At 46.6% G+C, this 22,679-nt stretch overlaps 1 protein-coding gene across 1 annotated transcript in view; it reads left to right on the top strand.

The window, feature by feature from the left end:
- Positions 1-22,679, top strand: part of LOC142575587 (uncharacterized) — a 252,699-nt gene that overhangs the window by 45,125 nt on the left and 184,895 nt on the right. The window contains exon 2 of the mRNA XM_075685069.1: positions 9,954-10,034. Within this exon, the coding sequence (XP_075541184.1) occupies positions 9,954-10,034 (81 nt within the window). The remainder of the gene's footprint in view (positions 1-9,953; positions 10,035-22,679) is intronic.

Genomic DNA, 22,679 nt, shown 5'->3' with positions numbered 1-22,679 from the left:
TAATTTACTTTCCTTTGTATCCGCTCGCGTGCGTTTGCGTCAAGTGCGTCAAGGCGCCGCCAATCCGGAAGCCTAATTACTTGCGTCTTCGTCTACAAGGCCTCGTTGTGGACATCGTTTGATCCGCTGTGCCTGACGACCGCGTCGCGCTATCTTTGTCCGATCTAATTATCTTCGGAGGAAATCGCGCGATCATTAAGAAAGAAAGAATAAATAAATAAATAAATGTGTGTGTATATATATATACAGATCCAAAGCGCACATACTAGGATATAAGTGAAGCAAAGCTTTCGAGAAACGGGCAACTAAACGCTGTCAAAATGTTTATCTTACAGGACTGCAATCTTATCTGCTATGCGTAAATCTCAGCATAGCGAATGCGTGCCTGCCCGCGGCAAACCGTGCAGCAAGGCGCGGATCATGGTTGGTTGCCGGGATATATATATATATATATATATATATACACTTTTCCATCGTGCCGTCTCCGGGATCAGCCCAGTTTACTATGGCACTATGTCCAGGACCGACCAGTCTTCTTCGACAAGAAGCCGACCGAGGAGACGCGGCATGCAAACCCCGGAGAGTAACAGAAATTTGCTTCGCTTTAATAAAGGAATTTTTCCGCTCGAAGGTATGCGAACCCCGGAGAGTAATAGTAATTTGCTTCGCTTTAATAAAGGAATTTCGCGCTCGAAGGTATGCCTTTTCTGTTGCATCAATGCGCAATTCGACGTGCAGAACAGAGTCGGGCCACCGGTACATCAGTAAAGTACATATAGTAGAGATGAGGGCCATGAGGCTACATATATAGGCTGATTCGTATTACGAGTGCTGTCCTGTGTGCGCGCTGATCGACAGCACGACATCACCGCTCAACAAAGTCCGGAAGGGGTGGTTCGCCCGGAAAGCCTCGCTTTAATATAACCGCGCTGTTTTTTTTTTCTCGTCAACGCTCGCGCGTGTTCTTTGTAAACCGAATGAAAACGTGGACGCGTGTGTGTGCTTAACCGCGGCCCGAAGCGAGCTTCCTTCTCTCTCTCGCTTCTTAACGGTTTGTTCGTGGTTCACGAACGCAGCTCAGCTTTTGTTGTGAACATCGCTTTGCCTGACGCGTGTCGAGTGCTGACGCTGGTTTGTTTGACTCCGTTGCCCCTTGTCTGTATAACGACAAGTATACTGTCCTAATTTCCTTCGCTTTTTTTTGTGTGTGTGTGCGTGCGTGTGTGTGCTTCTGACGCTGCTTCGAGTAAAACTTTGTTGCGAAGCGAATCCGAGCATAAGATAAAGTAAGTACGAAACGTGAGCGAATTTTGTGCCTCAACTGCCGGCACCCGCCGTGGTTGCTCAGTGGCTGTGGTGTTGGGCTGCTGAGCACGAGGTCGCGAGATCGAATCCCGGCCACGGCGGCCGCATTTCGATGGGGGCGAAATGCGAAAGCACCCGTGGGGCTTAGATTTAGGTGCCCGTTAAAGAACCCCAGGTGGTCGAAATTTCCGGAGTCCTCCACTACGGCGTGCCTCATAATCAGAAAGTGGTTTTGGCACGTAAAACCCCAAATATTATTATTATCAATTGCCGGCCTTCGTGGCGCAAGCCACCATCTCACGTCGTCGTCGTCGCAGTGCTTTATAAGTTCTCAAGGGTGGCTCAGTATATCGGCATCGCTTGGCAGGCGTTCCTTGGGAACGAGATAACAAACAAACAAGCATGTTTATTTTGCAAGAAGAAGATGAAATTTTCTTGCAGGAGGCGTAGACTACAGGCGAAAAAGCGTGACCAGGTCTTGGCCCCCTGATCAATAATAGTCTGCAACAGTTAACACGATATAACATACGTTTCATCAGGTGCATAGCGTATGCTTTCCTTTTATCTGATCGCCTGCGTATTTTTTATACATGCGCATTCACACGCTCTACATATATTATACATCGAAAAACATACGTTCGAATGCAATCAAGATAATTTTGCTGAATTATTGTAATTTCCCGCAAAAAATTCAACCGAAAAAGGAAAATTCAACTAGAAATATATAAACAGAATTTTACAACATTTATGGATCGACTAGAGGTTAGTAGCGAGAAGGAATGATTGATAATGGCATTTGGGTAGCTTGGTCTGCAATGTAAGGTCACTATCCGATTCATGGAGGTTTATTAATTGCACTATTTTATATTCAATGGCCTGCTTGCCATAATTTGTGCGTATTTTTTTTAGTTCTCCGGCTAAAACTTCTGAAGCCCTATTTTGTGGATACAGTACTTGGGGAGGCATCCTTTAATCTGTGTTTATGTATCTGTTGCATCAGCTTTAGATCATATACTATTTAACAGATGGGGTTTCATGTTTAAGAAAAAGTGGTTAAGTGGCTGCGTCCTTGGCGTGACCTTTATATTTTTCTAGGATACGAAGCACGCGCTTTTGCAAGATTATTAATCCAACATAATTGGTTTTATTTCTTGTTCTCCAAGCCAGCATTCCGTGTAGTAGTCTCGAGTAGAATAATGTATAGTACAGTGATGTCGTTAACCGGGAAGGGAGAATAGAAGCGCTCCTGATCAGACATCCTACATAACGAGCTAGATCGGTCAAGAGATGACTCACGTGTGGTGTCCATGACAGATGTTCATAGATCCAGAATCCTAGGAATTCCCGTGCGCTTACTTCTTCGAAGCGTTGATCGTTATAAGAAATTATTATATTATCGCTGATGTGCTTGTTAATAGGCCTGAACATAACAAGTTTAGCTTTTCGTGTGTTTAGTTTTCAGTTTGTTTTCTCTTAGCCAACCTGAGTGTTCAGAGAGGTATAGATTTGTTGAAGCTTCTACTTCATGAATTGGGGATCCTGTAGAGAACAGGCTGGTGTCGTCAGCAAAACATTGTAATTTCAGGTGTATGTTGAACCTCCGTAATATCATTTATATATAGAAGGAAAAGCACAGTACTTAATATGGATCCTTGTGGAATTCCTTTTTTTTACACTTTGTTACCTGGACAGTTCATTGCCTATGCCAACAAATTGATATCTTGATGATAAGTAGCTTCTAAATAAGTCCAGGACAACACCACGAATTCCGTAGCGACTTAATTTCAGGAATAGGATTTCATGATCAAGGGGATCGAAGGCTTTACGCAAGTCAAGGAAGACACCTAACGTGAACTTTTTATTTTTAATATTTTCGATAACGTGGTTTTTAACGCCTATTAGAGCTTCTTCCGTAGTTTTTTTTTTTTCGAAAACCATATTGATATGGTGACAACAGATTTTGTGAATACAGGTAGCACAGATATCGGTCGATAATTTGTCGATTCGCAAGCATTGCCGCCTTTATGGACGGGAGTAATTTTTGCCACATTAAGTTTTGTCAGGAAAGTTCCCGCCAGAAATGAGACGTTTATAAGATATGCTAATATTGGGCTAAGTATAGATACGACAGTGTTAACTGGTGCCATCTTTACGTCATCATAACCACTCGAAACGTTTATCCTTAGTTCCTTTATGTACCTGTATACCTCTTCTGGTGATACTTCGTGTAACACGAGAGAATTCAGCTGCTTACCTACCTCTATTTCATATTGCATTGTCTGCTCATAACCAACAGCTACATTCACAAAGTAACGAATAATTGCATTCGCAAGCTCCCTATCCTTAGAATAATATCGTTAATTTTTACTTGTTTAGGTTCATTGCATGGTACTGTTCTTCCAGTTAAATAATTAACTTTATTCCATATTTTGCAGGATCCGACTTTATGCGCGGAAACATGTCTTCATGATAGGCTATTTTTGCTTTTCTAGTATCGTTGTTTAACCTGTTTCGGAATTACTTGGACTCTCGCAGTATTGTAATATCTTTGCGAGCAAGAAATCTGTTAAAAAGTACGTTTTTCTGCTTGATTCTTTTCAAGGGGTCGCTATTTCTCCTTGGCTTTCTACTTTTACCCTTTCTGATTTCGAACGGTTGTATATAGCGGAAAACCAGTGTTGTAGCATTCAACAAAGATCTCCAGAAAAGTGTCATATGCTTTATCTGGATTTTTTTTGCACATAACCACGTGACCAATCAACTGGCTTAATTAATTCGCTTAACATAGGTAGTGATTTATCATTAATACTTCTATATCGCGAAAGGGTTGCGCGTTTATATTTAAGGAACAGGCTTAGCGTACACATATAAATAGGTATGTGGTCACTAAGGCCTGAGCCCAATATGCCTGCACTGTAGTCGTATTTCTTTAGGCTTGTTATACAGATGTCGACAGATGTGGAACTACTGTGAGTAACACAAGTAGGCTCTAAGATAGCATTTTCGCGTCCATGGGACGCTATAAGGTTTTTCAAATCAAGCACATATAAATCTTCACCCATCATATTAATGTTCACATCTCCCATGATGAAATATGTTTTTTTTTTTTATGTCATCAAAACAATGCAGAAGTTGTTTCAAATGGCTTAGAAAATGGCGCTTGTATTCAGTTGAGGGTCTGTATACTACAGTAAGCAGAAATGAATTCGTTTCTATTGCTAGGCATTTTATGTCACCATTACTCGTAGAAAGGTCATCAAGTATTTGCAAGGAATGTTGCGGTTTCAGGTATGTAGCTAACCCTCCTCCTCTTCTGGCGCGATCCATTCGTACTGCAATGTGATTGGGGAACTAGGGGGACATGTCAGTATTACACAGTCATGTCTCTGTAAACAGTATTGCGTCAAGGTCTCCGTGAAAGAACTCAAAAATAAATAAATGTCTTCCTTCCTATTCTTAGTACTCCTTATATTTTGATGTATTATGCTAAAACCAGACATAAAACAAGCATCGCTACTCATCGGTGCTGTTTTTTCTACTGACAAGAAAAAGAAAAGAAAATTTTCTCTCCTTTTTCTCTTTTTTTCACTTGAGATGTAAGTCAGCCGTGCTCGTTATGCGGATTACATCAGAAGTTTCATGTTTGCGTGCAAGAATTTTTCCTTCACTCGTCCACAGAAACTTCCATTCTGCGTTTTCTTTTTCTCTTCTTTTTTTTTTTTGCTATGGTTGCTCCAAGGAGTTGCTTACTCTGTCGTCTCACGTGCTCGTTCACGTAGATGGTGGCACTTCCCGTGTGATCGAAGTCAGTCGAAGCCGCCTTCAGTTTCTTTGATTTCGCGAGCAGCGTACGTATTACGTTTTGTACGTGAAATGAAACGTACAACAATGTTTCGTTCATTCTTTTTTTCTCTTTCTTTTTGCCGTGGACATCCTATGGCAGATGTCGATATCAGCGTCAGAGATTGGCCCGCCTACGAGCTCACCTATCTTTTTTACCACGCCAGTTAAGTCAAGCACTTCTGGTGCACCTTTTATTTCAACATTGTTACTCCTTTGGTATTGCTCAAGTTCTTCGATTTTATTTTCTTCAAGCCGTTGATTTTCGGTCTTCAGTTTTTCATTCTGCGAAACTAGTGTTTCTTTAGTTCGGCTCAAAGTGCCTTGATATCGGTACCTATTTTCTTCTCGTCATGACACGTATCGCTGCAGAATTTTAAGCTTTCTTTCAGCGGCCTTATCTCAGAACGTATTTCAACTTTGAAAATCAGACATCGGTGTCGAGATATCTTTCGTGTCACCCTTATACTCATGATAAGAAACTTCACTCAACAAATTTCAGAGTAAAATGGGTTGTCCCGCTGCAGTGCAAGAAAGCAAGGAAACTAGCACGTGGATCTCTCTTGCTTACCTGCAAGGGATTGCAGATGTATACAGTACATTTAGTCGCCCAATCGCTAGTTGCACAGCTGCCGGACTAAGCAGGAGACCAGAAGAATTCCAGCAATATTAAAGTCAGCTGAGGATCAGCTGACAGCCTTCTGCGCCGAATCCGAGATATGTCGTTCCGGCAATCAAGCGAGATGTGACGAGGCGCCAGTTGTCGCTGCACTGCAAGAGACTGCAGGTGTGCTTATAGTGTCCCAGTCGCTTCGTGCTCTGCTGCCGGACGGCTACAGAGAAATATTCGCATTCCGCTGAATGAATGGCGGCCGTCGATACGCTGCAACAAGAGTTTATCGTTGAATATATAGTCATCCTCTACACAGCGCAAGGCTCCTTCAACGTGCGCTAATAACAGGCACCTCTTTGTTCGACGGCTTCTTGCGCCCTTCCTCGATTCCCCTACGCGTTTTCATTACTGTAGCCTCCACCTCGTACACGAGGCAGACTGATTGCCACGATAAGTCACGGCCAATTCATTTGTCCGCGCTCATTTGAATGAGAGCGAAGAAGCCCTCCCCCTCGCCCCCCCTCTTCGGGGAAGGGCAGCCGGAGCGGGCGAGTAGAAGAGGCGCTCCCGTCTTTACGCTCTATATATATATATATATATATATATATATATATATATATATATATATATATATATATATATACATCCGGCGTACCCAATAGCACGCGCACCCACTGTTATCAGTCTCATATCTATCTGTGCCTTTGCCTTTCTCAGAATTCTCACGGGCATCTTCTCTTTCTGCGCCGCCCACTCAGCACACTGCCTTCTATTCTCCATTCTCGGTTATACCGCACTGCACACGAAGCCGGCCACGTATGCTCTTTGTTCTCGGGAGGTCTTCGAAAGAAAGAGCTGGCGGGGGGAGAAAGCGAGCGAATGAACGAGACGCTCGAATAAAGCGCGGACGAAGGGAAGCGTTGTATCAATAAAACACGGAGCAGAGGCCGTAGTAGAGGCTGTAGATCTTTGTATAGAAAGTAAGGTGGACGGGAGAGGGGCGGGGGAGGGCGTGGTTGTTCTGCGCGCGGAAAGCAGATCAAAAGGTCGCCGCGAGCCAAAACCAACCTTGGCGGAATGTAACGCAGAGAAAAAAAAAAAGGGGGGGGGGGCGTGCGGACGGGGATGGGAGGCAAGTGGAGGGGGGGAGGTCTTTTAATTAATTCCGAGAGTTATTCTATCGTCTGTGAGGGGCGCCCGTAATTTGCAAGCGCCGCCGTATGAGTTCTCACTGCGACGACGCCATGAAGCGAAGAGGAACGGCGGCGTGGGATGGTTTGCCGTATAGCCCCCCCTCACTCCCCCCCCCCCCCCCTCCCACTACGCCTTCAAATCCGCGGACGCCCTGTGGGTATTCGTGCACGCACGCCCTACCAAGTCATTTACCCTTGAACAAACGGCGCAAAGAAACAAAAGCATGAATCATTCTCGCCGGCAGGTGCATGCTAGTGTATTGGTACACGTACAGCTGTGGTCAGCGATCAGCGCGGGTTCGAGTTAGTTGGTGCTAGTTACGTAGTAAGACGTTAGCCTATTCGAACGGGTGTCCCGCGGAGTGTGCCTGTCGCGCCATAGCGCGGAGGAATGTTGGCCTTAATTGAGATAATAAATGACCGGTGTGCTTGTGTACGGCCAAGTTAAAGAGAAAGGTAGAACAGCGAAGGGTGGGGGGAGGGGGAGTAAAGGCGAAGAAAGATGGAAGAAGATGAGAACGAAAAAAGGAGAGGCTGCGAGAGTATGAAAGAGAGAGGAAAAAGGGAGATCGGGAAGAACGAAATCAGAAGCGGAATGGCACGACGACGGCATGATTGCTCCGAAGCAAACAAGAAAGAAAGAAAATGTAAGAAAGTAGTTACGGCATGAAAGAACGAGAGAGGCGGATAGAAATTAAGAAACGAGAGAAATTAAGGAGACGACGAAATGAACGAGAAAATACGAAAACAAAGGACGGAACGGAACGACGGCGACGCGGCATCTACTCCTTAAAATCAAGGATAACGAAAGGATGAGATGGCAAAAAAAATAAGAGGCAGAGGGAAAGAAAATGGCCAAGGGAAAAGCGCGAATGAAAGAAAATCTAAAAGAAAGAAATAGCAAGTGAGAGCGAGAGAGCGAGATGACACAAACTTAAGAGAATGCGGAAGAAGAAAATTGCCGTCCGGGGTAGATCATTTCAACTTGAGAGGTCGGGTGCGCGCACCGGATAGACTGCCGCCTCGGGTGTGGGCTATCAACAGCAGGCGCGCGCGCTACGCGTGTGAAAGTGTTGAAACAAGGCAGCGGCGGAACCATTTGTAGAAACTACAGGATTCCTTAAGGTTTCTTCATTTTGTTTCTATGGGCACCCGTTGATCGCGCGAGGAGTGGTAATAATTATAATTTATAACGAGAACGCAGGTTTGTTCTCGTTATAACAGTGAAGTTTGTTCTCTTTCTTTCTTTCTTTCTTTCTTTCTTTCTTTCTTTCTTTCTTTCTTTCTTTCTTTCTACATTTTCACAGTAACGAAAAAAAAGAAACTCATATCGTTGGAGTTCTTATGCCAGCTGTCACATGCTCGGCGTAAATTTCTAAGGCGAAGAAGACCGTCTCGATAAGTTCACGAAGCGACAAAATACATGAGTGCATCGCGTACCATCCATCACGGGCCAGGGAGTGGAGGAGAAATTGCGGCAGCGCATATATATCGAATCGGCCAGCCAAATATGCGCCGGTGCCTAACTCTGTTCTCTACGGAAATTCAAGCGTTTAAACTACAACTGGTACCTCAGTAACCTTGCCGCAACAAATGTATACGCGCTCGAGCGCATAATTAATTTGTGAAAGCTAAGCTTACTTTGCTTTCGTCCCTGCACAATAACGAAAGTAACGCCCCCTAGGGTGTACTTGAGGTTGAAAGACCATTTTTCGCATCCTTACCTGTATTGAAAGCTTCGAGAAGGAGTGTACTCCTTAGTAGAACATCCTTAGTATACACCCTTTCAATGAATTTCAGGGTGCTGGAAGGGTGTTCGAATAAAAGCCATCGCTGTAAGAGGAAAACGTGGCGTTCATTTCGACAAGTAACCCATTGGGAAAATGGATGTAGCTTGAAAAAAAAAAAATATGTCGCCCTGTTGTATGGGTGTATTAGCTCGCTCAAGCACTCTTGTTTATGGATGTAAGGCGGTAGGTTAAAGACACTGGAAAGCACTCTTACGGGTGCAACTTTCTTGTGCGGGTTCTGACGCGTCTGTTCGGTCGGTTTCTCACTGACCAAAGTGGGCCGATCCCGGAGGCAGTGTATATAGTAGCAAGCTGGGCGTATCCCATGTAGAGGACCTTTATAGGGTATTTGGTGAGAGGTTTGCGAAGAGGTGACAGGAGGTTTAGAAGTGCAACCGAACGGCGCAAAAGGCGGCAGGGAGTAAAGACGACTTATATATGCAGTGCTTACGCTAACAGCCATCGTTTATTGCATGTCAACGGCATTCTACCGGAAGAAGAATCTCTGCAGAGACGATAAAAAGCACTCGAATGCCAGTTATTTGGCGGAACACTGTAAAAACATACAGGCGTTTTTAAACCAATTCCAGAAAACTGTAAGTTCCTAGGATGCTACAGAGAGCACCGTGCCCGTGAAACAAGCGAATATTTTTTCATATATTCAAAATTTGGTGATTCATGTTTTGGCGTGCCTTTTCTGTCTCCACATTGTTGCGAAATTCGCTACTTGTCAAATGCGTGTGACAGCGTGCCGAAAACAGTGGCCGGTGATGAATTGGTGTTTTTGTGATCTCTGCGCACATTCTCTCTCCTATACATTGCAGTTGATGTCAGTAAACTATGGTTACTAGTCAGCGTTGTGTATGTCGTGTTCGCCCCGCCCCGTCTTTCGCGCTGTTTCGATTCCCTTCCAGACGCGCACCGACCAGCCCAGTTCAGCAAACTCCCGAGAGGAGGCATGCGGTGATGAGGGTGATTGTATAGGGGAGGGGAGGGCAGGGCGGACGGTGAAAGTTGCGTGCTGAAGACGCTGCTCAACGGAAATTCCAACCGACTTGAAGCTACAACGCTGTCATCGATGGTTTCTGAAAGAAATTTTTATAGAAATGTTTTCCCCTTTGCGCTCACTGTATCTTGTCGAAATTCGAATTCGGAAAATCGCGCTTTTTTTTTTATTTAGCTCTTTCTCTTTTTTTTCTCTCTCTCTTTCAGTACGTGGGAAGCTTCGACGTCTCGGACAACGACGTCTGGGTCAAGCCCGAGCTCATGGAGGCTCAGCTGTTCCGCATGAGGGTGAGTGAGGCAGATGCGACTGCCGCGCTCTTTCTCCAAATCGTTCTTTTTTTTTTTTTGTTCTGGCTGCGTGGTCTTTTTTCTTTTATTTTTCTTACACTTCTCTCGGCCTTTTCGATAATTTGTGTCGGTATTCAAGCATGGCCGTTACCTGCAGTCGTATACAGACCGCAATAGAGGGCGTCTAACGATGGACGCGAAATGATGTGAAGAGAAACCACTGGATCGAAAATTATAACGTATATGTTTTAAATTAAATAAATAATCATTTCGCGTCCTGTTGAACAAATTGTCCCAGTAACAGTTATACGGTGATACTGCGTTATACCTATTGGCTGCTGCATTTGGCCATAATAAGCGCAGTGTGCGTGTTAGATGTCGCGTCGTACGAGTTGTTGTGTACCATAGACCTTATGTAATAACAACAGTGTGCTTGCGACAAGCTGTAAGACCGACGATATAAAAAAAAAAAAGAATTCCCCGCCACCTGCTTGTCCGTCGGCTTTGCCAAGGAAAACGGTTTTGCTCTCTGCTCTGTAACAAATTGCGACTTTAAGATATCGCTGACAATGGCGGCAGGTTAGGCGGATTGGTACAGTTGCAGTGTGACTGATGAACGGCTCAGGAAAGCAGCCCGCAGTGCTGACTGCTACAGTTGCACTGTGACGGATGAACGGCTCAGGAAAGACGGGGACTGTGTATAAAAGAAAACAAATGGAACGTGCTGGACCTGACGCGGCGCCTCATGTGCCGTCCATTGTTTTTCTTGTCTTTCTTGCGCTCTTGGCCCCTGTGAACGCCTTTGACTTGGTTAGGTGTGCGCGAACACGCCGCATCTTTCCTCCCCCCCCCCCCCGACCTCCTCTTGATCTCATCTTTCTATTTTCCCTTTCCCGTCCCACAGTGTGGGATAGCCAACCAGAGGCATGTCTGGTTAATATCGCGACCTTCTTTCTTTCTACTTGTCCTCCTTGCGCTCTTTTGACACGAAAAGCGATTCGTGCACAAGTGCAGTACTTGAAGTGCACCGGCCTGAGAGACCGCTTATAGTAGTGTCCCTATATATTCTAGCATATACGGGAACACTAGCTTATAACGCTCCCGTGCGTGCTCTCACGTACACGCAGTGCTCACACTCTTCCTCTTTCCATTCCCCTTTCCCTTAACCCCGGTGTAAGGAAGCAAACGGGGCGCTCGTCTGGGTGGACCTCCCTGCCTTTTCTCTCCGTGCTTTCTCTCTCTCTCTCTCTCTCTCTCTTTCTTGCGCTGTTCAACCATCATGAAAATATCACTGCCTTCTTCACCAGGACTGCGCACGACGGAATCACGTTTATCTCTGAAAAAATAATAATCAAAACAAAAACGAAAAAGAAAGGAAAGTAACCGACCAAAGTAATATGGATCGGCGCACCTCGTACGGGGGACAATTAAATGTGGCGGTTCAGGCAAGTTGGCACATGTACGATTTGGTGTGGGTTTTGGGTGTATAGCGAAACGCTTGAAGAGCACTTGCTCTTAGAATGTCCAACTGTCGACAGATTAGTCGCTCTGTGCTGCTGCTGAACAAGTTTGCGGCAATGTCCTTTTTTTTTTTTTTTTTTTTTTTTGCTCGAACGCAGCTCTATGAATTCATTTTCCGAAACGTATAAGTGTTGAACTCTGCGCGAAGCCCGCAGTGCTGACTGCTGCTGTGTGCCTTCCTCTTCTTTTTCCTTTTTTATCTTATTCATCATCTTCTTTTTTTTTTTGCTTCCCTTCAAGCGGGTGGTTGGGATGCCCCTTTCAGAAGAAAACCGCTAGCCCGCTTCTTTTTCTTTCTGCTATATGTAAGCGAGAAGCATAAGCGTACACAAGGAGCTCAATGTTTTGGTAGTTAAAACCATACGACTTTCATTTAGTTTAATTTTATCTGGGCAATTACAAGGTTTGCCCGCAAGGCTCGGCAAAAGGAGGGCATGAACTTCCTGAACCGTGGCTTTCGCCTCGCTGACAGCCGCTGCATAACAGAGACAATGGAGACGGAGAGAAGCATATAGGGGAATATTAATTATTATGTCGAGTTGAAGTGTAGGCGTAATAAGGAAAAGAGAAAAAAAATTAAAGTGGTCGAAAAGGTAACTTACGGCTGGTCGGAGGCGAAATGCAGGTATGGGTTCGGCTCCCATAAAAAAAAGAAAAGAAAAGGGAACAAAGAGAGAAAGAAAGAGAGGAACGGTAGACTTCAGCGACTTCTCCGCTTCTGAAATCATTTACTGCCACATCAGCGGGCTCTCACTTCGAGCACCGCAGTATTCCCCAAAAACGCTTCTGTGAGACACACACAATGCCGTCCTCGCGCGCTATAGCGACATTGCGTGCCCGGCCGTCGCCTCCGAGATAGTACGCCCTAACGCTCAGGTAATGGTTGGCGCACAGAAACCTCGCGCAAATCACAAAACCGCGCGTGTTGGTGCGGTGCTTATGCCTACGTCGAAAGTGGATTACCAATCCTGCCGACGATCATTTTGGTCATGAACGTCCTTCAGGTGCGCTATCGCCTGGCCGAAGTACAATTTTAAGGCATCTATTGTAGTTTCTTCATTTGGGTCTTTTGTCTACGGGTATCCCACGAACTATGCGCAGCAAAATGATTAAGAATGTATAAATTGGCGCGGTCATAACACGGTGCAACAAGATATTGGATACCGTGAGAGTTGAAATCGAATAAGTACCTGCTTGCTGCTGAGTTAGCAAAGCAGTGTTCAATAGTTGCAGGCACGTTACAAAGGCGACAGTCAATATACGAAACGAATACATATTGTTTTCCGAAGCCATGTCCTGTCTGGCAAGTTTTCCCTGTCTAGCTTGTAAAAGGATGTCTTTGTGGAAGTAGAAGCTGGACATTTTACGGGCTCTCGCAAGTACATCGTGTCCTGGTAACCCGATGTATACTGAGCGATGAAACGGCAGGAGGAACAGCATCGATTTGGTGTTTAGCTTCTCCATTCTACTGTTTAGTGCGATAGACGGTTGGTTTGTATGATGTTAATCTTCGTTGTATGGATTGGTCATTTCCCTGTCGTTGGTTAGGACCATGTGGCTCGCAACGCTGCGTGTAGTCCTTGTAAGTGCACTAGTTTTCACATTATAATCATTGCCTCGAACGAAAATAATAACATAGCTGCTGGCCACAGCGTCCGATTCCAAACTCCACGTGGCAGCAACAGGGTCGTGATTTCGATCCCTAGTGAATGGCAGTTTGTTTTTCTTAGCAATGTGGAGAGGGTCAGGCGCTAGGATGAGGAAGTGGCCTGAGGGCGCCACAATAACGACGACGACGATGACTCGACGACGGAGCCACGGAAAGGATGGACGGACGGGCTCTCACGCTGTAGCAAAGAAATTGTGCAGAACCCATCGACGATGATTGTCATAGTCAAGCGAAATAGTTGTATGTGCTTCTATAGAAAGCCGTTCGCTTCATAACAGGAATGATTTTATTTATTCTCATGTTATTTAGAACATATTGCAGTTCGTAGACCAAGCAGGGTGGCATAATGCTATTAAAGAGGTATATTTGTTGCACTGGAGATATTTATGCAGCGTTTGTTGCCTCATTCTGTAGTTACGGGGTGAACAGAGCCGGAAATCGGCCCACTTGAAGCCATACATATAAGCCAGTTCGTCACACACACGTGTTGTCTCCAGCCGCGCAAACGGCGGCGGTGGAGCGAGACTGCCATCCTCCTCTCCCGCAGCCGCCACAGGGGGAAAGGGTGGTGAGAGAGGAGGAGGACTGTGCTTCCCTGAGTGCTGTACACTGCAGCCACTTAAACCCTCAAAGACACCCCGAAGCTCTCGCGCGACAGAGCGTGCGTCTCAAAGGGCTATAATGGACGGTGACGACACCCAACGCCCTATAGGGTGGCGCCCTCTGAATTTAATATTCAGATCTCAAAGGCCATGCTTTTGCCGGTTGAGTGCGGCGGAAGCGAATTCCGGAGCCGGAAACACGACATAGGCGTCGGGTTTCGAAACACGGTTGCGTGAGAGCGCGCACGTTGTATCGGCCGCGAAAGTCCGACCCGTGCACAAGGAAAACGGGTGAAAGAGCCCAAGTAAGCCGTTCGCTTTAATGTAGGCAAATAACAACGTGTTTTAGCAGGCGAGGATAAGAAGCTTCAGTCGAACGCCGTTATAACGAAGAGGTCGGGGCCTCCGAAATCGTTCGTTATGCCGATCACTTCGTTGCAAAGGTCGCGCGCACCGCACAGCTCACAACAGAACCGGGATAGAATTACTACTTCGTAATGCAGCTTATTTCGTTGTATAGAGGCATTCGCTGTAGCGGCGCTCGACTGTCATACCGCGTACGCGCAGTCTCGCAACTGCCCGAACGAAGCGCATGCGCCCCCGCGACCACTGTGCGAGCCCAGGGGCCGTCTCCTCTTCAGCGCAATGCATTCCTTCTTTTTTTTTTTTAGGTGCACAACCGGACAGACGGCGCAGTGTCGTGCTGTCCACGCAGCGCGACTGAAGGTCGTCATTGTGCAAAGCTCGACGCAACCACAAACCGCCTCGTGACGGTAGTTGTCGGTCAAGTTGCAACCCCACACGCGACTGACGTGCAATGGCGGGACCCGGCTGTGTCCACGTCGTGACAGCGCAGCCAATGCATTGGCTGCGCTGTCACGAGGTACCTGCAAAGGTATCTTTCGCTGCAATGCAGCGAAAGATACCTTTGCAGCGAAATGTACTCTCGAGGCTCATATTCAGTTCCTCGCCTCATTCGCACGCATTAAAAAAAAGATAACGAAAAATAGTTTTCGAAATAGTTCGTTTCTGCAACGAAATTATCGAATGCGGTACTACGTAGCTCCGCGTAAACATCTTCAGGAAACGCTGAATTGTAGTTTTCAGTGGTGATATGTTCTTTCAAAATATATTTCCGTTAATTTCTCGGCAAGTGGTTGATTATTGGAAGAGACAGGTCCAAACTTTTACCTTATTTTGTGAATGTTCGCGCCGAGACATCAACGCCGGTACGTTTGCGTGAGGTCACGGATTTCAATGTATTTTCTCGTGTTTAGGCAGCTGTGGTGCAGAAAAAGTACTCTTATAATCTCTTAAGTCTAATATTTGCCTTCGTAGAATGCGACGTATTCCATCCGTACCAATGAAAATTAAATAGAAACAAAATATGTCGGCCTGAACAGACACCATGAACATTTATGGCTTCACTGCGAGCTGGTGCTTATCGGGCCTCCTGTCACGGAGTTTCATGATATTCTAGAAGCGTAATGGGGGCGGGGCGGGGGGGGTCTAATACATGGCGGCCATGACGGGTTTCTGGCTCGCAATCACTTCCGGCACATGCAGTCCGCAAGAGCCTAGCCTTCGAGATCTGTTTCTGTTTTTCAGGGGCAACCGTCACTGGGGCTTGGATTTGTGCACCGTTTATGTACTAATATACCTCAATTTATTTTTCTCTTTAGTGTTCCTCTAAGAGGTCAGCGATGCCACCTTGAAGTTGCCGTAGTAATCCGTCGTTAAGTCACAAATTTTGATAGGTGCCACTCGGGTACAGACAACTGGTTAATCGACAACGAACGATACATCAGTGCGTCTTTAATTGAATTTTGAAAACCTTTGGTGGACCAAGGCGGCCCAAAGATGCGGAAATGCCTTGAGATCCGTGACTTCGATTTGGCGTGTACATAGCGCTGCTGATTCAAAGCTGGAAGCTTTAACCTTAGTTCGCTCTGCTACTAACCAACCCCTTCCCCTAATAGTCAAGTGGTGTCATGACATTAAACAAAGAGAAAAAAATAGATGCTTGAGTAGTCCGAGTAGATTTAGCCTGGATGCCTCTTTACCATTACATGACTCGTACCAAATGCGAATTCGGTCTTATTTCTATTTATCTTTTTGTGGCCTTTAGAAGCTTGTTGCTGAGATGCATGCAGTTGAAATGTAACGTATAATTTCTGTTAGGGTAGTGTCCCTCCAAGCTCTTCACAGCTAAAGGATGATGATCAAGCGTCTCTTCCTCTTTCCTTCTTCCTCCCTTCTTTCTTTCCTTTTTTTCTTCACAAACTTGCGGCAATAAAATGTGTTGACAAACTTTCGAAAAAAATAAGAAAAAAAATAAATAATCAAGAACGTGGCAGCTTTCTTTTTCACTGGGTCTTCATTGTCGGGCCGACTTCACACGTACATCGTTTCGCTCAGCTTCCACGCATATGTCGTGCGAATTTTCGGTGTCCCTGTAATTTTTCGTTTGTTTGTTTTCAGTTTTTCTCCGCCGACACCCATTGTCGTAGTGCCGTTCTTTCGCATTAAATTCACGCGCCCCCGCAGCGCCTCTGCGCGGGTGCGTGTAGCCAGGACCCTGACACACAGCGCATAGCCTGTGGTGACGCGTCCCGAACAATGATACGAAGCGTCCGACGGTCGAGCGAACAACGCGATCGGTTGAACAAAAGAGCGGGCGAAAGTCGTCGCGATGGTTGGGTTGCCGAATCAGGAAATGGAAACGGCGAGAAGCAGAAAGGGTTTTCAGCTTAAAGGGGGCTCCCGGCCGCCGAGTAAGTTCCCCCCCGACTCGCTCTATTCCGCCTGCCGGAGCTGCAGCTTGCCTGCAATGCGTCCGCGTTACGACCGCACTAGTTCGGTGCAGTACATCCCAAGCTCTAACGACTTTCAGAACTGTATGAGCAGTAAATAAATAAATAAATAAATAAATAAATAAATAAATAAATAAATGAGGAAGTACTAATCCGACGCACTTGTTGGAACCTGTGTGAAGCGAAGCATTCGTTAAGCGGTTAATGAAATCCTATCAACTATAGATTCTGTGCGTAATTGTCTTTGATGTCAGCTTACGCAAAGCGTAGTCTCATGCAACGTTCCTGCACCGCACACGCAGGTCACAATTTGAATGTAATGTGACGTTTACCACACCGTTCACCAGCTATACGCAAATACAGCTACAAACACTGCAAGACGAAACGTTGAACAAGAACGAAGCGCTGCTTCTAACAAAATTATATATATATATATATATATATATATATATATATATATATATATATATAGAGAGAGAGAGAGAGATAGAGATAGAGAGAGAGAGAGAGAGAAAGTACGTATGGAGCGGTAAACATTGCGCAAGTGTACAATGTACACGCAGTCGTCATGCTTGACTACAAAAGACGAGCGGTCGAAATGTGCTTTCGAAGACGTCACGGCAGCATGCGTTGCCGTTTGGCCTATGCGCGGTAGCGAAGGGCCGCAGCAGTACAGAGTTTGCTAAATACAGGCGTCTACTGAACGCTGTTTCTGAAATGCACGCGATAAAAGCGCTTGTAGGCTATCATCGAACGCAGCTATACGGCTGTAGTAAACGTTCGTCGCGCATATTAAGCGGCTCCATTAAGCGCTTTCTTATGACGCATAAACCGACTAGACCCAGGGGCTGATGCTTGAGTGCGCGCATTCATCGATGCTATACTATAGCTGGTAAGAAAACACGAAACGTGCATCAGTGACCGCCAGTTTTTTGAGACCGCTAAACTAATAAGCCTGTACTGCAAGAAAGACGTCTTCATGTGCCGATAATTGTGAACTGTGGATAAAAATATGAGATAGGAGCTTCCGGTAGTTCAGTCGCGGGGGTGTACTCATTAGGCCTGTAACATTCCTCTTTTCTACAGGATCTAACAAAAGATATTTTGATTTATTTCAGCCTCCAGTTCACTTTGTTATAGATAACTGCAGGTTGTCGACATCTGCACGTCGCTAAATGTATTTGTACACTCAAAGAAGAAGAAGGAGAAGAAAATGACGAAGAAGAGGATGGTGATGTTGACGAGGAGGTCGCGTTACCATCTCTCAATATTTTCCTTTCGTTTTCTACTCATTTTGACCGAGCACGAAATTTCTCTTCTCCCACACCCGCTCCGTCATATCTCTTGATTCAGTAAACATGCATGTTAGAAACGCAAGCGCAACGTTTTGCTTCCCTGTGCTTGCGTTTATTGCGCGTTACTACGCCGCACATCAGATGCTGCTTCTTTCTTTCGGGGGACCGCGCGTGCATCGTTCGGCTTGCACCGAAGTCGCTGCAGTCGTAAGATCGTTCGTGTTGGGCCGGCTGCGTCGCGCACGCGTCTCGGCGCGCCGGCAGCCTCCGTGACGCTGCACGCAACTGCCCCGTGTAGAGCGGGGCAATTGACCGCCTGCCGTCGTGCAGTGAAGCCTGCGCGTCCCGGAGCAAGAGCCGCGCGGCGTCCGGAAATGACGGCAGCGCATCGCCGCGGGAGGGGGGAGTCGTGTGACGCCTTTTAATTCGGCGCCGCGCCTCGCTACAGTCGAAGGTGCTACGAGTCGCGCCGGGACAAGTTGATTCCAGAAGCGGAGTTAAGTCCGGTATATATATGGCGGCGTGCTTGGTCTGCGCTTCTTTCGTTCTATACGTATACGGGTTCGGTTTTCTTCGGTAGCGTTGTGTTTGCGTCGTACGCCTTCGGAAGGGAGACGATTCCGTCGCGTTCTTTCCTTAAGTGATCGCTGTTACGGGCTCCCGACTTCGGGCTTTGGGCTGACACGGGCTTCGCCGCTCAGTGCCGGCTGACGTATAACACGTTGTGCAGTTTCTCCTGCAAGAACGCTATGGAGGAGGGATAGGATCGTTTTGTCGTTGTTATTGACAGTAGCATAAGTAATGAGATATTGGCACGAAGAGTTCACTAGCTCTGGTCACGCGAGAACGTGAACGACTGTCGCGCCTCCTGCGAGTACAACGATGGCGACGACGAACACATGTCACGAACGTGACGAGTGCGAATAAGAGCATAAGATGTTTCATCGGAGAAGTAAACGCTTATTGAGATGTCAGGAGCGCTAATTCAGATTAAGCGGTTGCAGTGCTCTCACATAACAACGTTTGTTTGCTTTGTGTTTGTCGGACGAATGTTGATTGTTAGCTGAAACAACAAAGGTCAAGCGCTCCTTCTTTATAAAGCGCGCCAGAAAGGCGCTGTACATGTCAGTGTGACGTCACAAGCTTCGGAATATTGTTGCGAATTTTGTGCGTTCTTAGGGCGAGAAAGGGGGCTGACAGTTTTCAGGTAATCTGTTCGCTTGCGTCCGAATGCGATGCATTGTTTTTTTTTGTTTATTAGTAAACAAATAACTGTGTCGCCGAGAATTAGTAGGCTCTGTGAAAAATATAGAACGTCATGGGAACTTCTTGTGGGACTCTCGAGGTGGCGTTTTTTTTCTTCCTTAATATGAGCAGATGCTGAGTAAAAGCATACGCTCACGTTAAGGAGACATTAAACGTAGAATAATTTGATCAGTATAAATAAATTAGCCGTTCTGCGTTACTAAACGAAGATGCGCTTCGCTTGGGAAACAGCGTGCTAAGCCACACACACAAAAAAAAAGAACGCAATAACGAAAGACATCGGAGATTGTGTGCAAATGCAAGTGAACGAAGAAATCATTCATACACACCTTAGGAAGCCTCCATACGTACGCCTGCATCGAGTGAGTGAGTGAATGAGTGAGCGAGTGAGTGAGTGAGTGAGTGAGTGAGTGAGTGAGTGAGTGAGTGAGTGAGTGAGTGAGTGAGTGAGTGAGTGAGTGAGTGAGTGAGTGAGTGAGTGAGTGAGTGGCCCGTCCGCCCACACGTAAAGCATACACATGAACGTAGGGGGCCTTCGGCTATCACCATCCACTTTCTCTGAGGCATGCACTTGATTGCGTTCCTTTTCCCTTAAATTTATGTCCCCTGCACCGCCGTAAAGTACAAGCGAACCTTCTTTTCGTCAGTCTTTTTTTATTCCACCTTATAAAGTCGCCCCGTGTACGAGATTAAGAATTCGCTCGTATGTAGCCACAGGAGGGATCTGCTTCCGTGCAACCCGACTGTAGTTCGGCACGCATCAAACCTGCCCACACGCGGTACGCCGAATTCTGTCTCACTAGTTCCGTGCAGTTAACTGCTGCAGGCTGAAGCCGTATGTGCTGTGGTCCACCAGAAGAGAGAGGCAAGCGTATTCCAGACCGCTGCGCCTTCATTTCGCCGCTTCGTGCAGTTTTTTTTTTTTTTTCCCGCACCGCCCAAGCTGCCTGACGCACCGCAACATCGCGTCCGCGTGCACGCATTTATCCGCGCGAATATTTCACTTCGTCTTCTTCTTGAACGTTTATCACATTGGTTGAGCGATGCACGAACAGGTGCATGCGTTTGAACCGTCACCCGCTCTGTATTTTACTACGTGTTTCACAGACAATTTTCTTCTTTTTTTTTTTCAACCCTTCGCCACATATCTTACGCCGGTGTTAAGCTGCCAAAAAAAAAAAAATATATGCCTGCGTTCATGGTTGACCTTTTCGCCCTTTTCCTTATGCGTGTTCGTCCCCGCCCAATGAATTCTTTCTTTCGTTCTTTTTCTCTCCGGTGATGCTGTTTCCGTGTGAGGCTGGGAAAAGCAAAGGTCTCGAGGACTGTCCCCGCGGTGGTGCAACATAATTGCGCGCAGTAAAGCTATAGAGCGCGCATTTAGAAACCTTCGGCCAACCTAACGTACTGCACGTAACTATCCCAGACGGAAACGCATGTGCGCACTGCGCTGGCCTGCGCAACCGGTTGGTGAACTCCCTCATTTCGGCGCGAAGTTCTTGCTTTTCTTTTTTCTTTTTTTTTTTTGTCTTTTCCGGTTTTCCGTCAGACTTCCGCGCACACATACTCGCACGCCTTGCATGCAGAGCGCGTGTCTTCAGTGAGAAATTAAAAGGTAACGAAATAAGCGAACGGAATAAACGCGTCAAAAAGAAATAGAAGATAAACTAAACAACGTAAAAGGGTGCATGCAGCCTTCCTTCCCGCGTTTGGCGCGGTTCGCACAAGGGCGTGGAAGCCGCGTATAGACGACGAGCTCGGAATTTCTCATTTGTCGTCGCCGCGCCGTGCGACCAAAGACACAAGGCCGTTTTGCCAGTCGTCTGATTTCCTCGGTTCGCTCCTGCCATTATTTTTATTTCTTTAATTTTCGTTAGTTTTTCTCCTCTCTCTTTCTTTAACCCGAGTTATAGCTCTCTTTCGTCCTCAAGCTCTCTCTCTCTCTCTCTCTCTCTCTCTCTCTCTCTCTCGTACGGAGCAAATTCCACGGTTCGCCTGGTTTGGCGTCTATAACTCGCAAGTCGCGGCCCATATATCGGCCCCGCAGATGCGATTCGGAGGCGTCACTGACAAAACTTCCGGTCGGGGGGAGGGAGGGGGGGCGGCGTGCTTATATTCGATCGCGTTTGAGTTTGGCGGCGCGTCTTCCCGTTCGCGTTGCAAAGCACTGTGTGGCGCGTCTATCACCCCGTGTGCGGTGTTCGCGATTGAATGTGCCGTTGCTATGCCGTTCTTATTTGTAGTTGCCGCCGCTGATGTCCCTGTCGCAGCCGTTTATGTGTCGTGCACTGGTTACCAGGGCCGGGCAAGCGCGCCATCGCTTCTGACTGCTCATGTCTAACAGTGTAGGGTCGGTCCAACCGACTTGTCGAACAACCGTCCAAGGCAAAGTGGGGCGAAGAGCCGAAGAAAGGCTTCTCTGTACTAACCGTCTCCAACTAAATCGCTGAAAAATAAAATAACCAAGGACCTTGAGTCGAAAAAAAAAATAATGCGTCACCGTTGACTGAAAAGGATGGTCACTAAATGCACGCCGGGCACATAACTCCCGCAACAAGGTTTTCCGATAGTAATTGCTTACGAAAAAGAAAAAAAAAGAAAACCTTTCTCGGAACTGCTTCGTCCATGTGGCGGGAAGCCGGCGAGGACCCGCGAACGGTGTTAGGGGAAAAGAAACCGTTACGGTTTCCTCCGACTGCAGTTAGTATACAAACGATCTCCGGTAAGCCCTTGTTGGACCGCCGTCCGACCTCGTGACCATGGTGGCGGCGTCAGCGAACACAAAACAGCAGCGAGGCGTGGCCGCGAAACGGGACACCATATTGCGCAGAAGCATCACTTGCTTTTTTTCTCGCGTTTATTGTCTGGATTTCTCTCTCTCTCATATATATATATATATATATATATATATATATATATATATATATATATATATATATATATATATATATATATATGTGTGTGTGTGTGTGTGTGTGTGTGTGTGTGTGTGTGTGTGTGTGTGTGTGTGTGTGTGTGTGCGCTCTTCCTCCCGAGTGCTGTAAGTGGTGTCGTTAAATTGGGGACGACGAGCCGTTATATTGCTCGCTCGTCGGGGGAAGCGCTGGTCCCTAACATCGTTGTTGCCCGCAAAGGTCCGCGGGCACAACGCAGGCTCAACCTTATCGCGCACATGTAAGCCAACGACTGTACGCTTCTCTCCTAATAGAGTGTGCCGCCCCGTCTTTCTGAGCTCCGGGAAAGTGTACGTTTCGGGCTAATTCGAGCCTCTCTATAGCCGCGCTCTGCCACGGATTGGCGCACGCAGCCCGGATCAAACAGGGCGCGCGGAAAACGTGGCCCATATGTATACGAGCCGTACGTATAGTACATCTTCGTTCGTTCATTCTGTCCCCTTGCATCCAGTGATCCACACAGCCCTAATTTCTGCATTTGGGCTTTATGCCGCGCATACCTTAGGATTGGTTTAGTTTCGCGTT

This window comes from Dermacentor variabilis, chromosome 3 (genome assembly GCF_050947875.1).
Source record: "Dermacentor variabilis isolate Ectoservices chromosome 3, ASM5094787v1, whole genome shotgun sequence".
In the NCBI taxonomy this organism is placed as follows: Eukaryota; Metazoa; Arthropoda; class Arachnida; order Ixodida; family Ixodidae; genus Dermacentor; species Dermacentor variabilis.
This window is presented reverse-complemented; position numbering and strand designations above follow the sequence as displayed.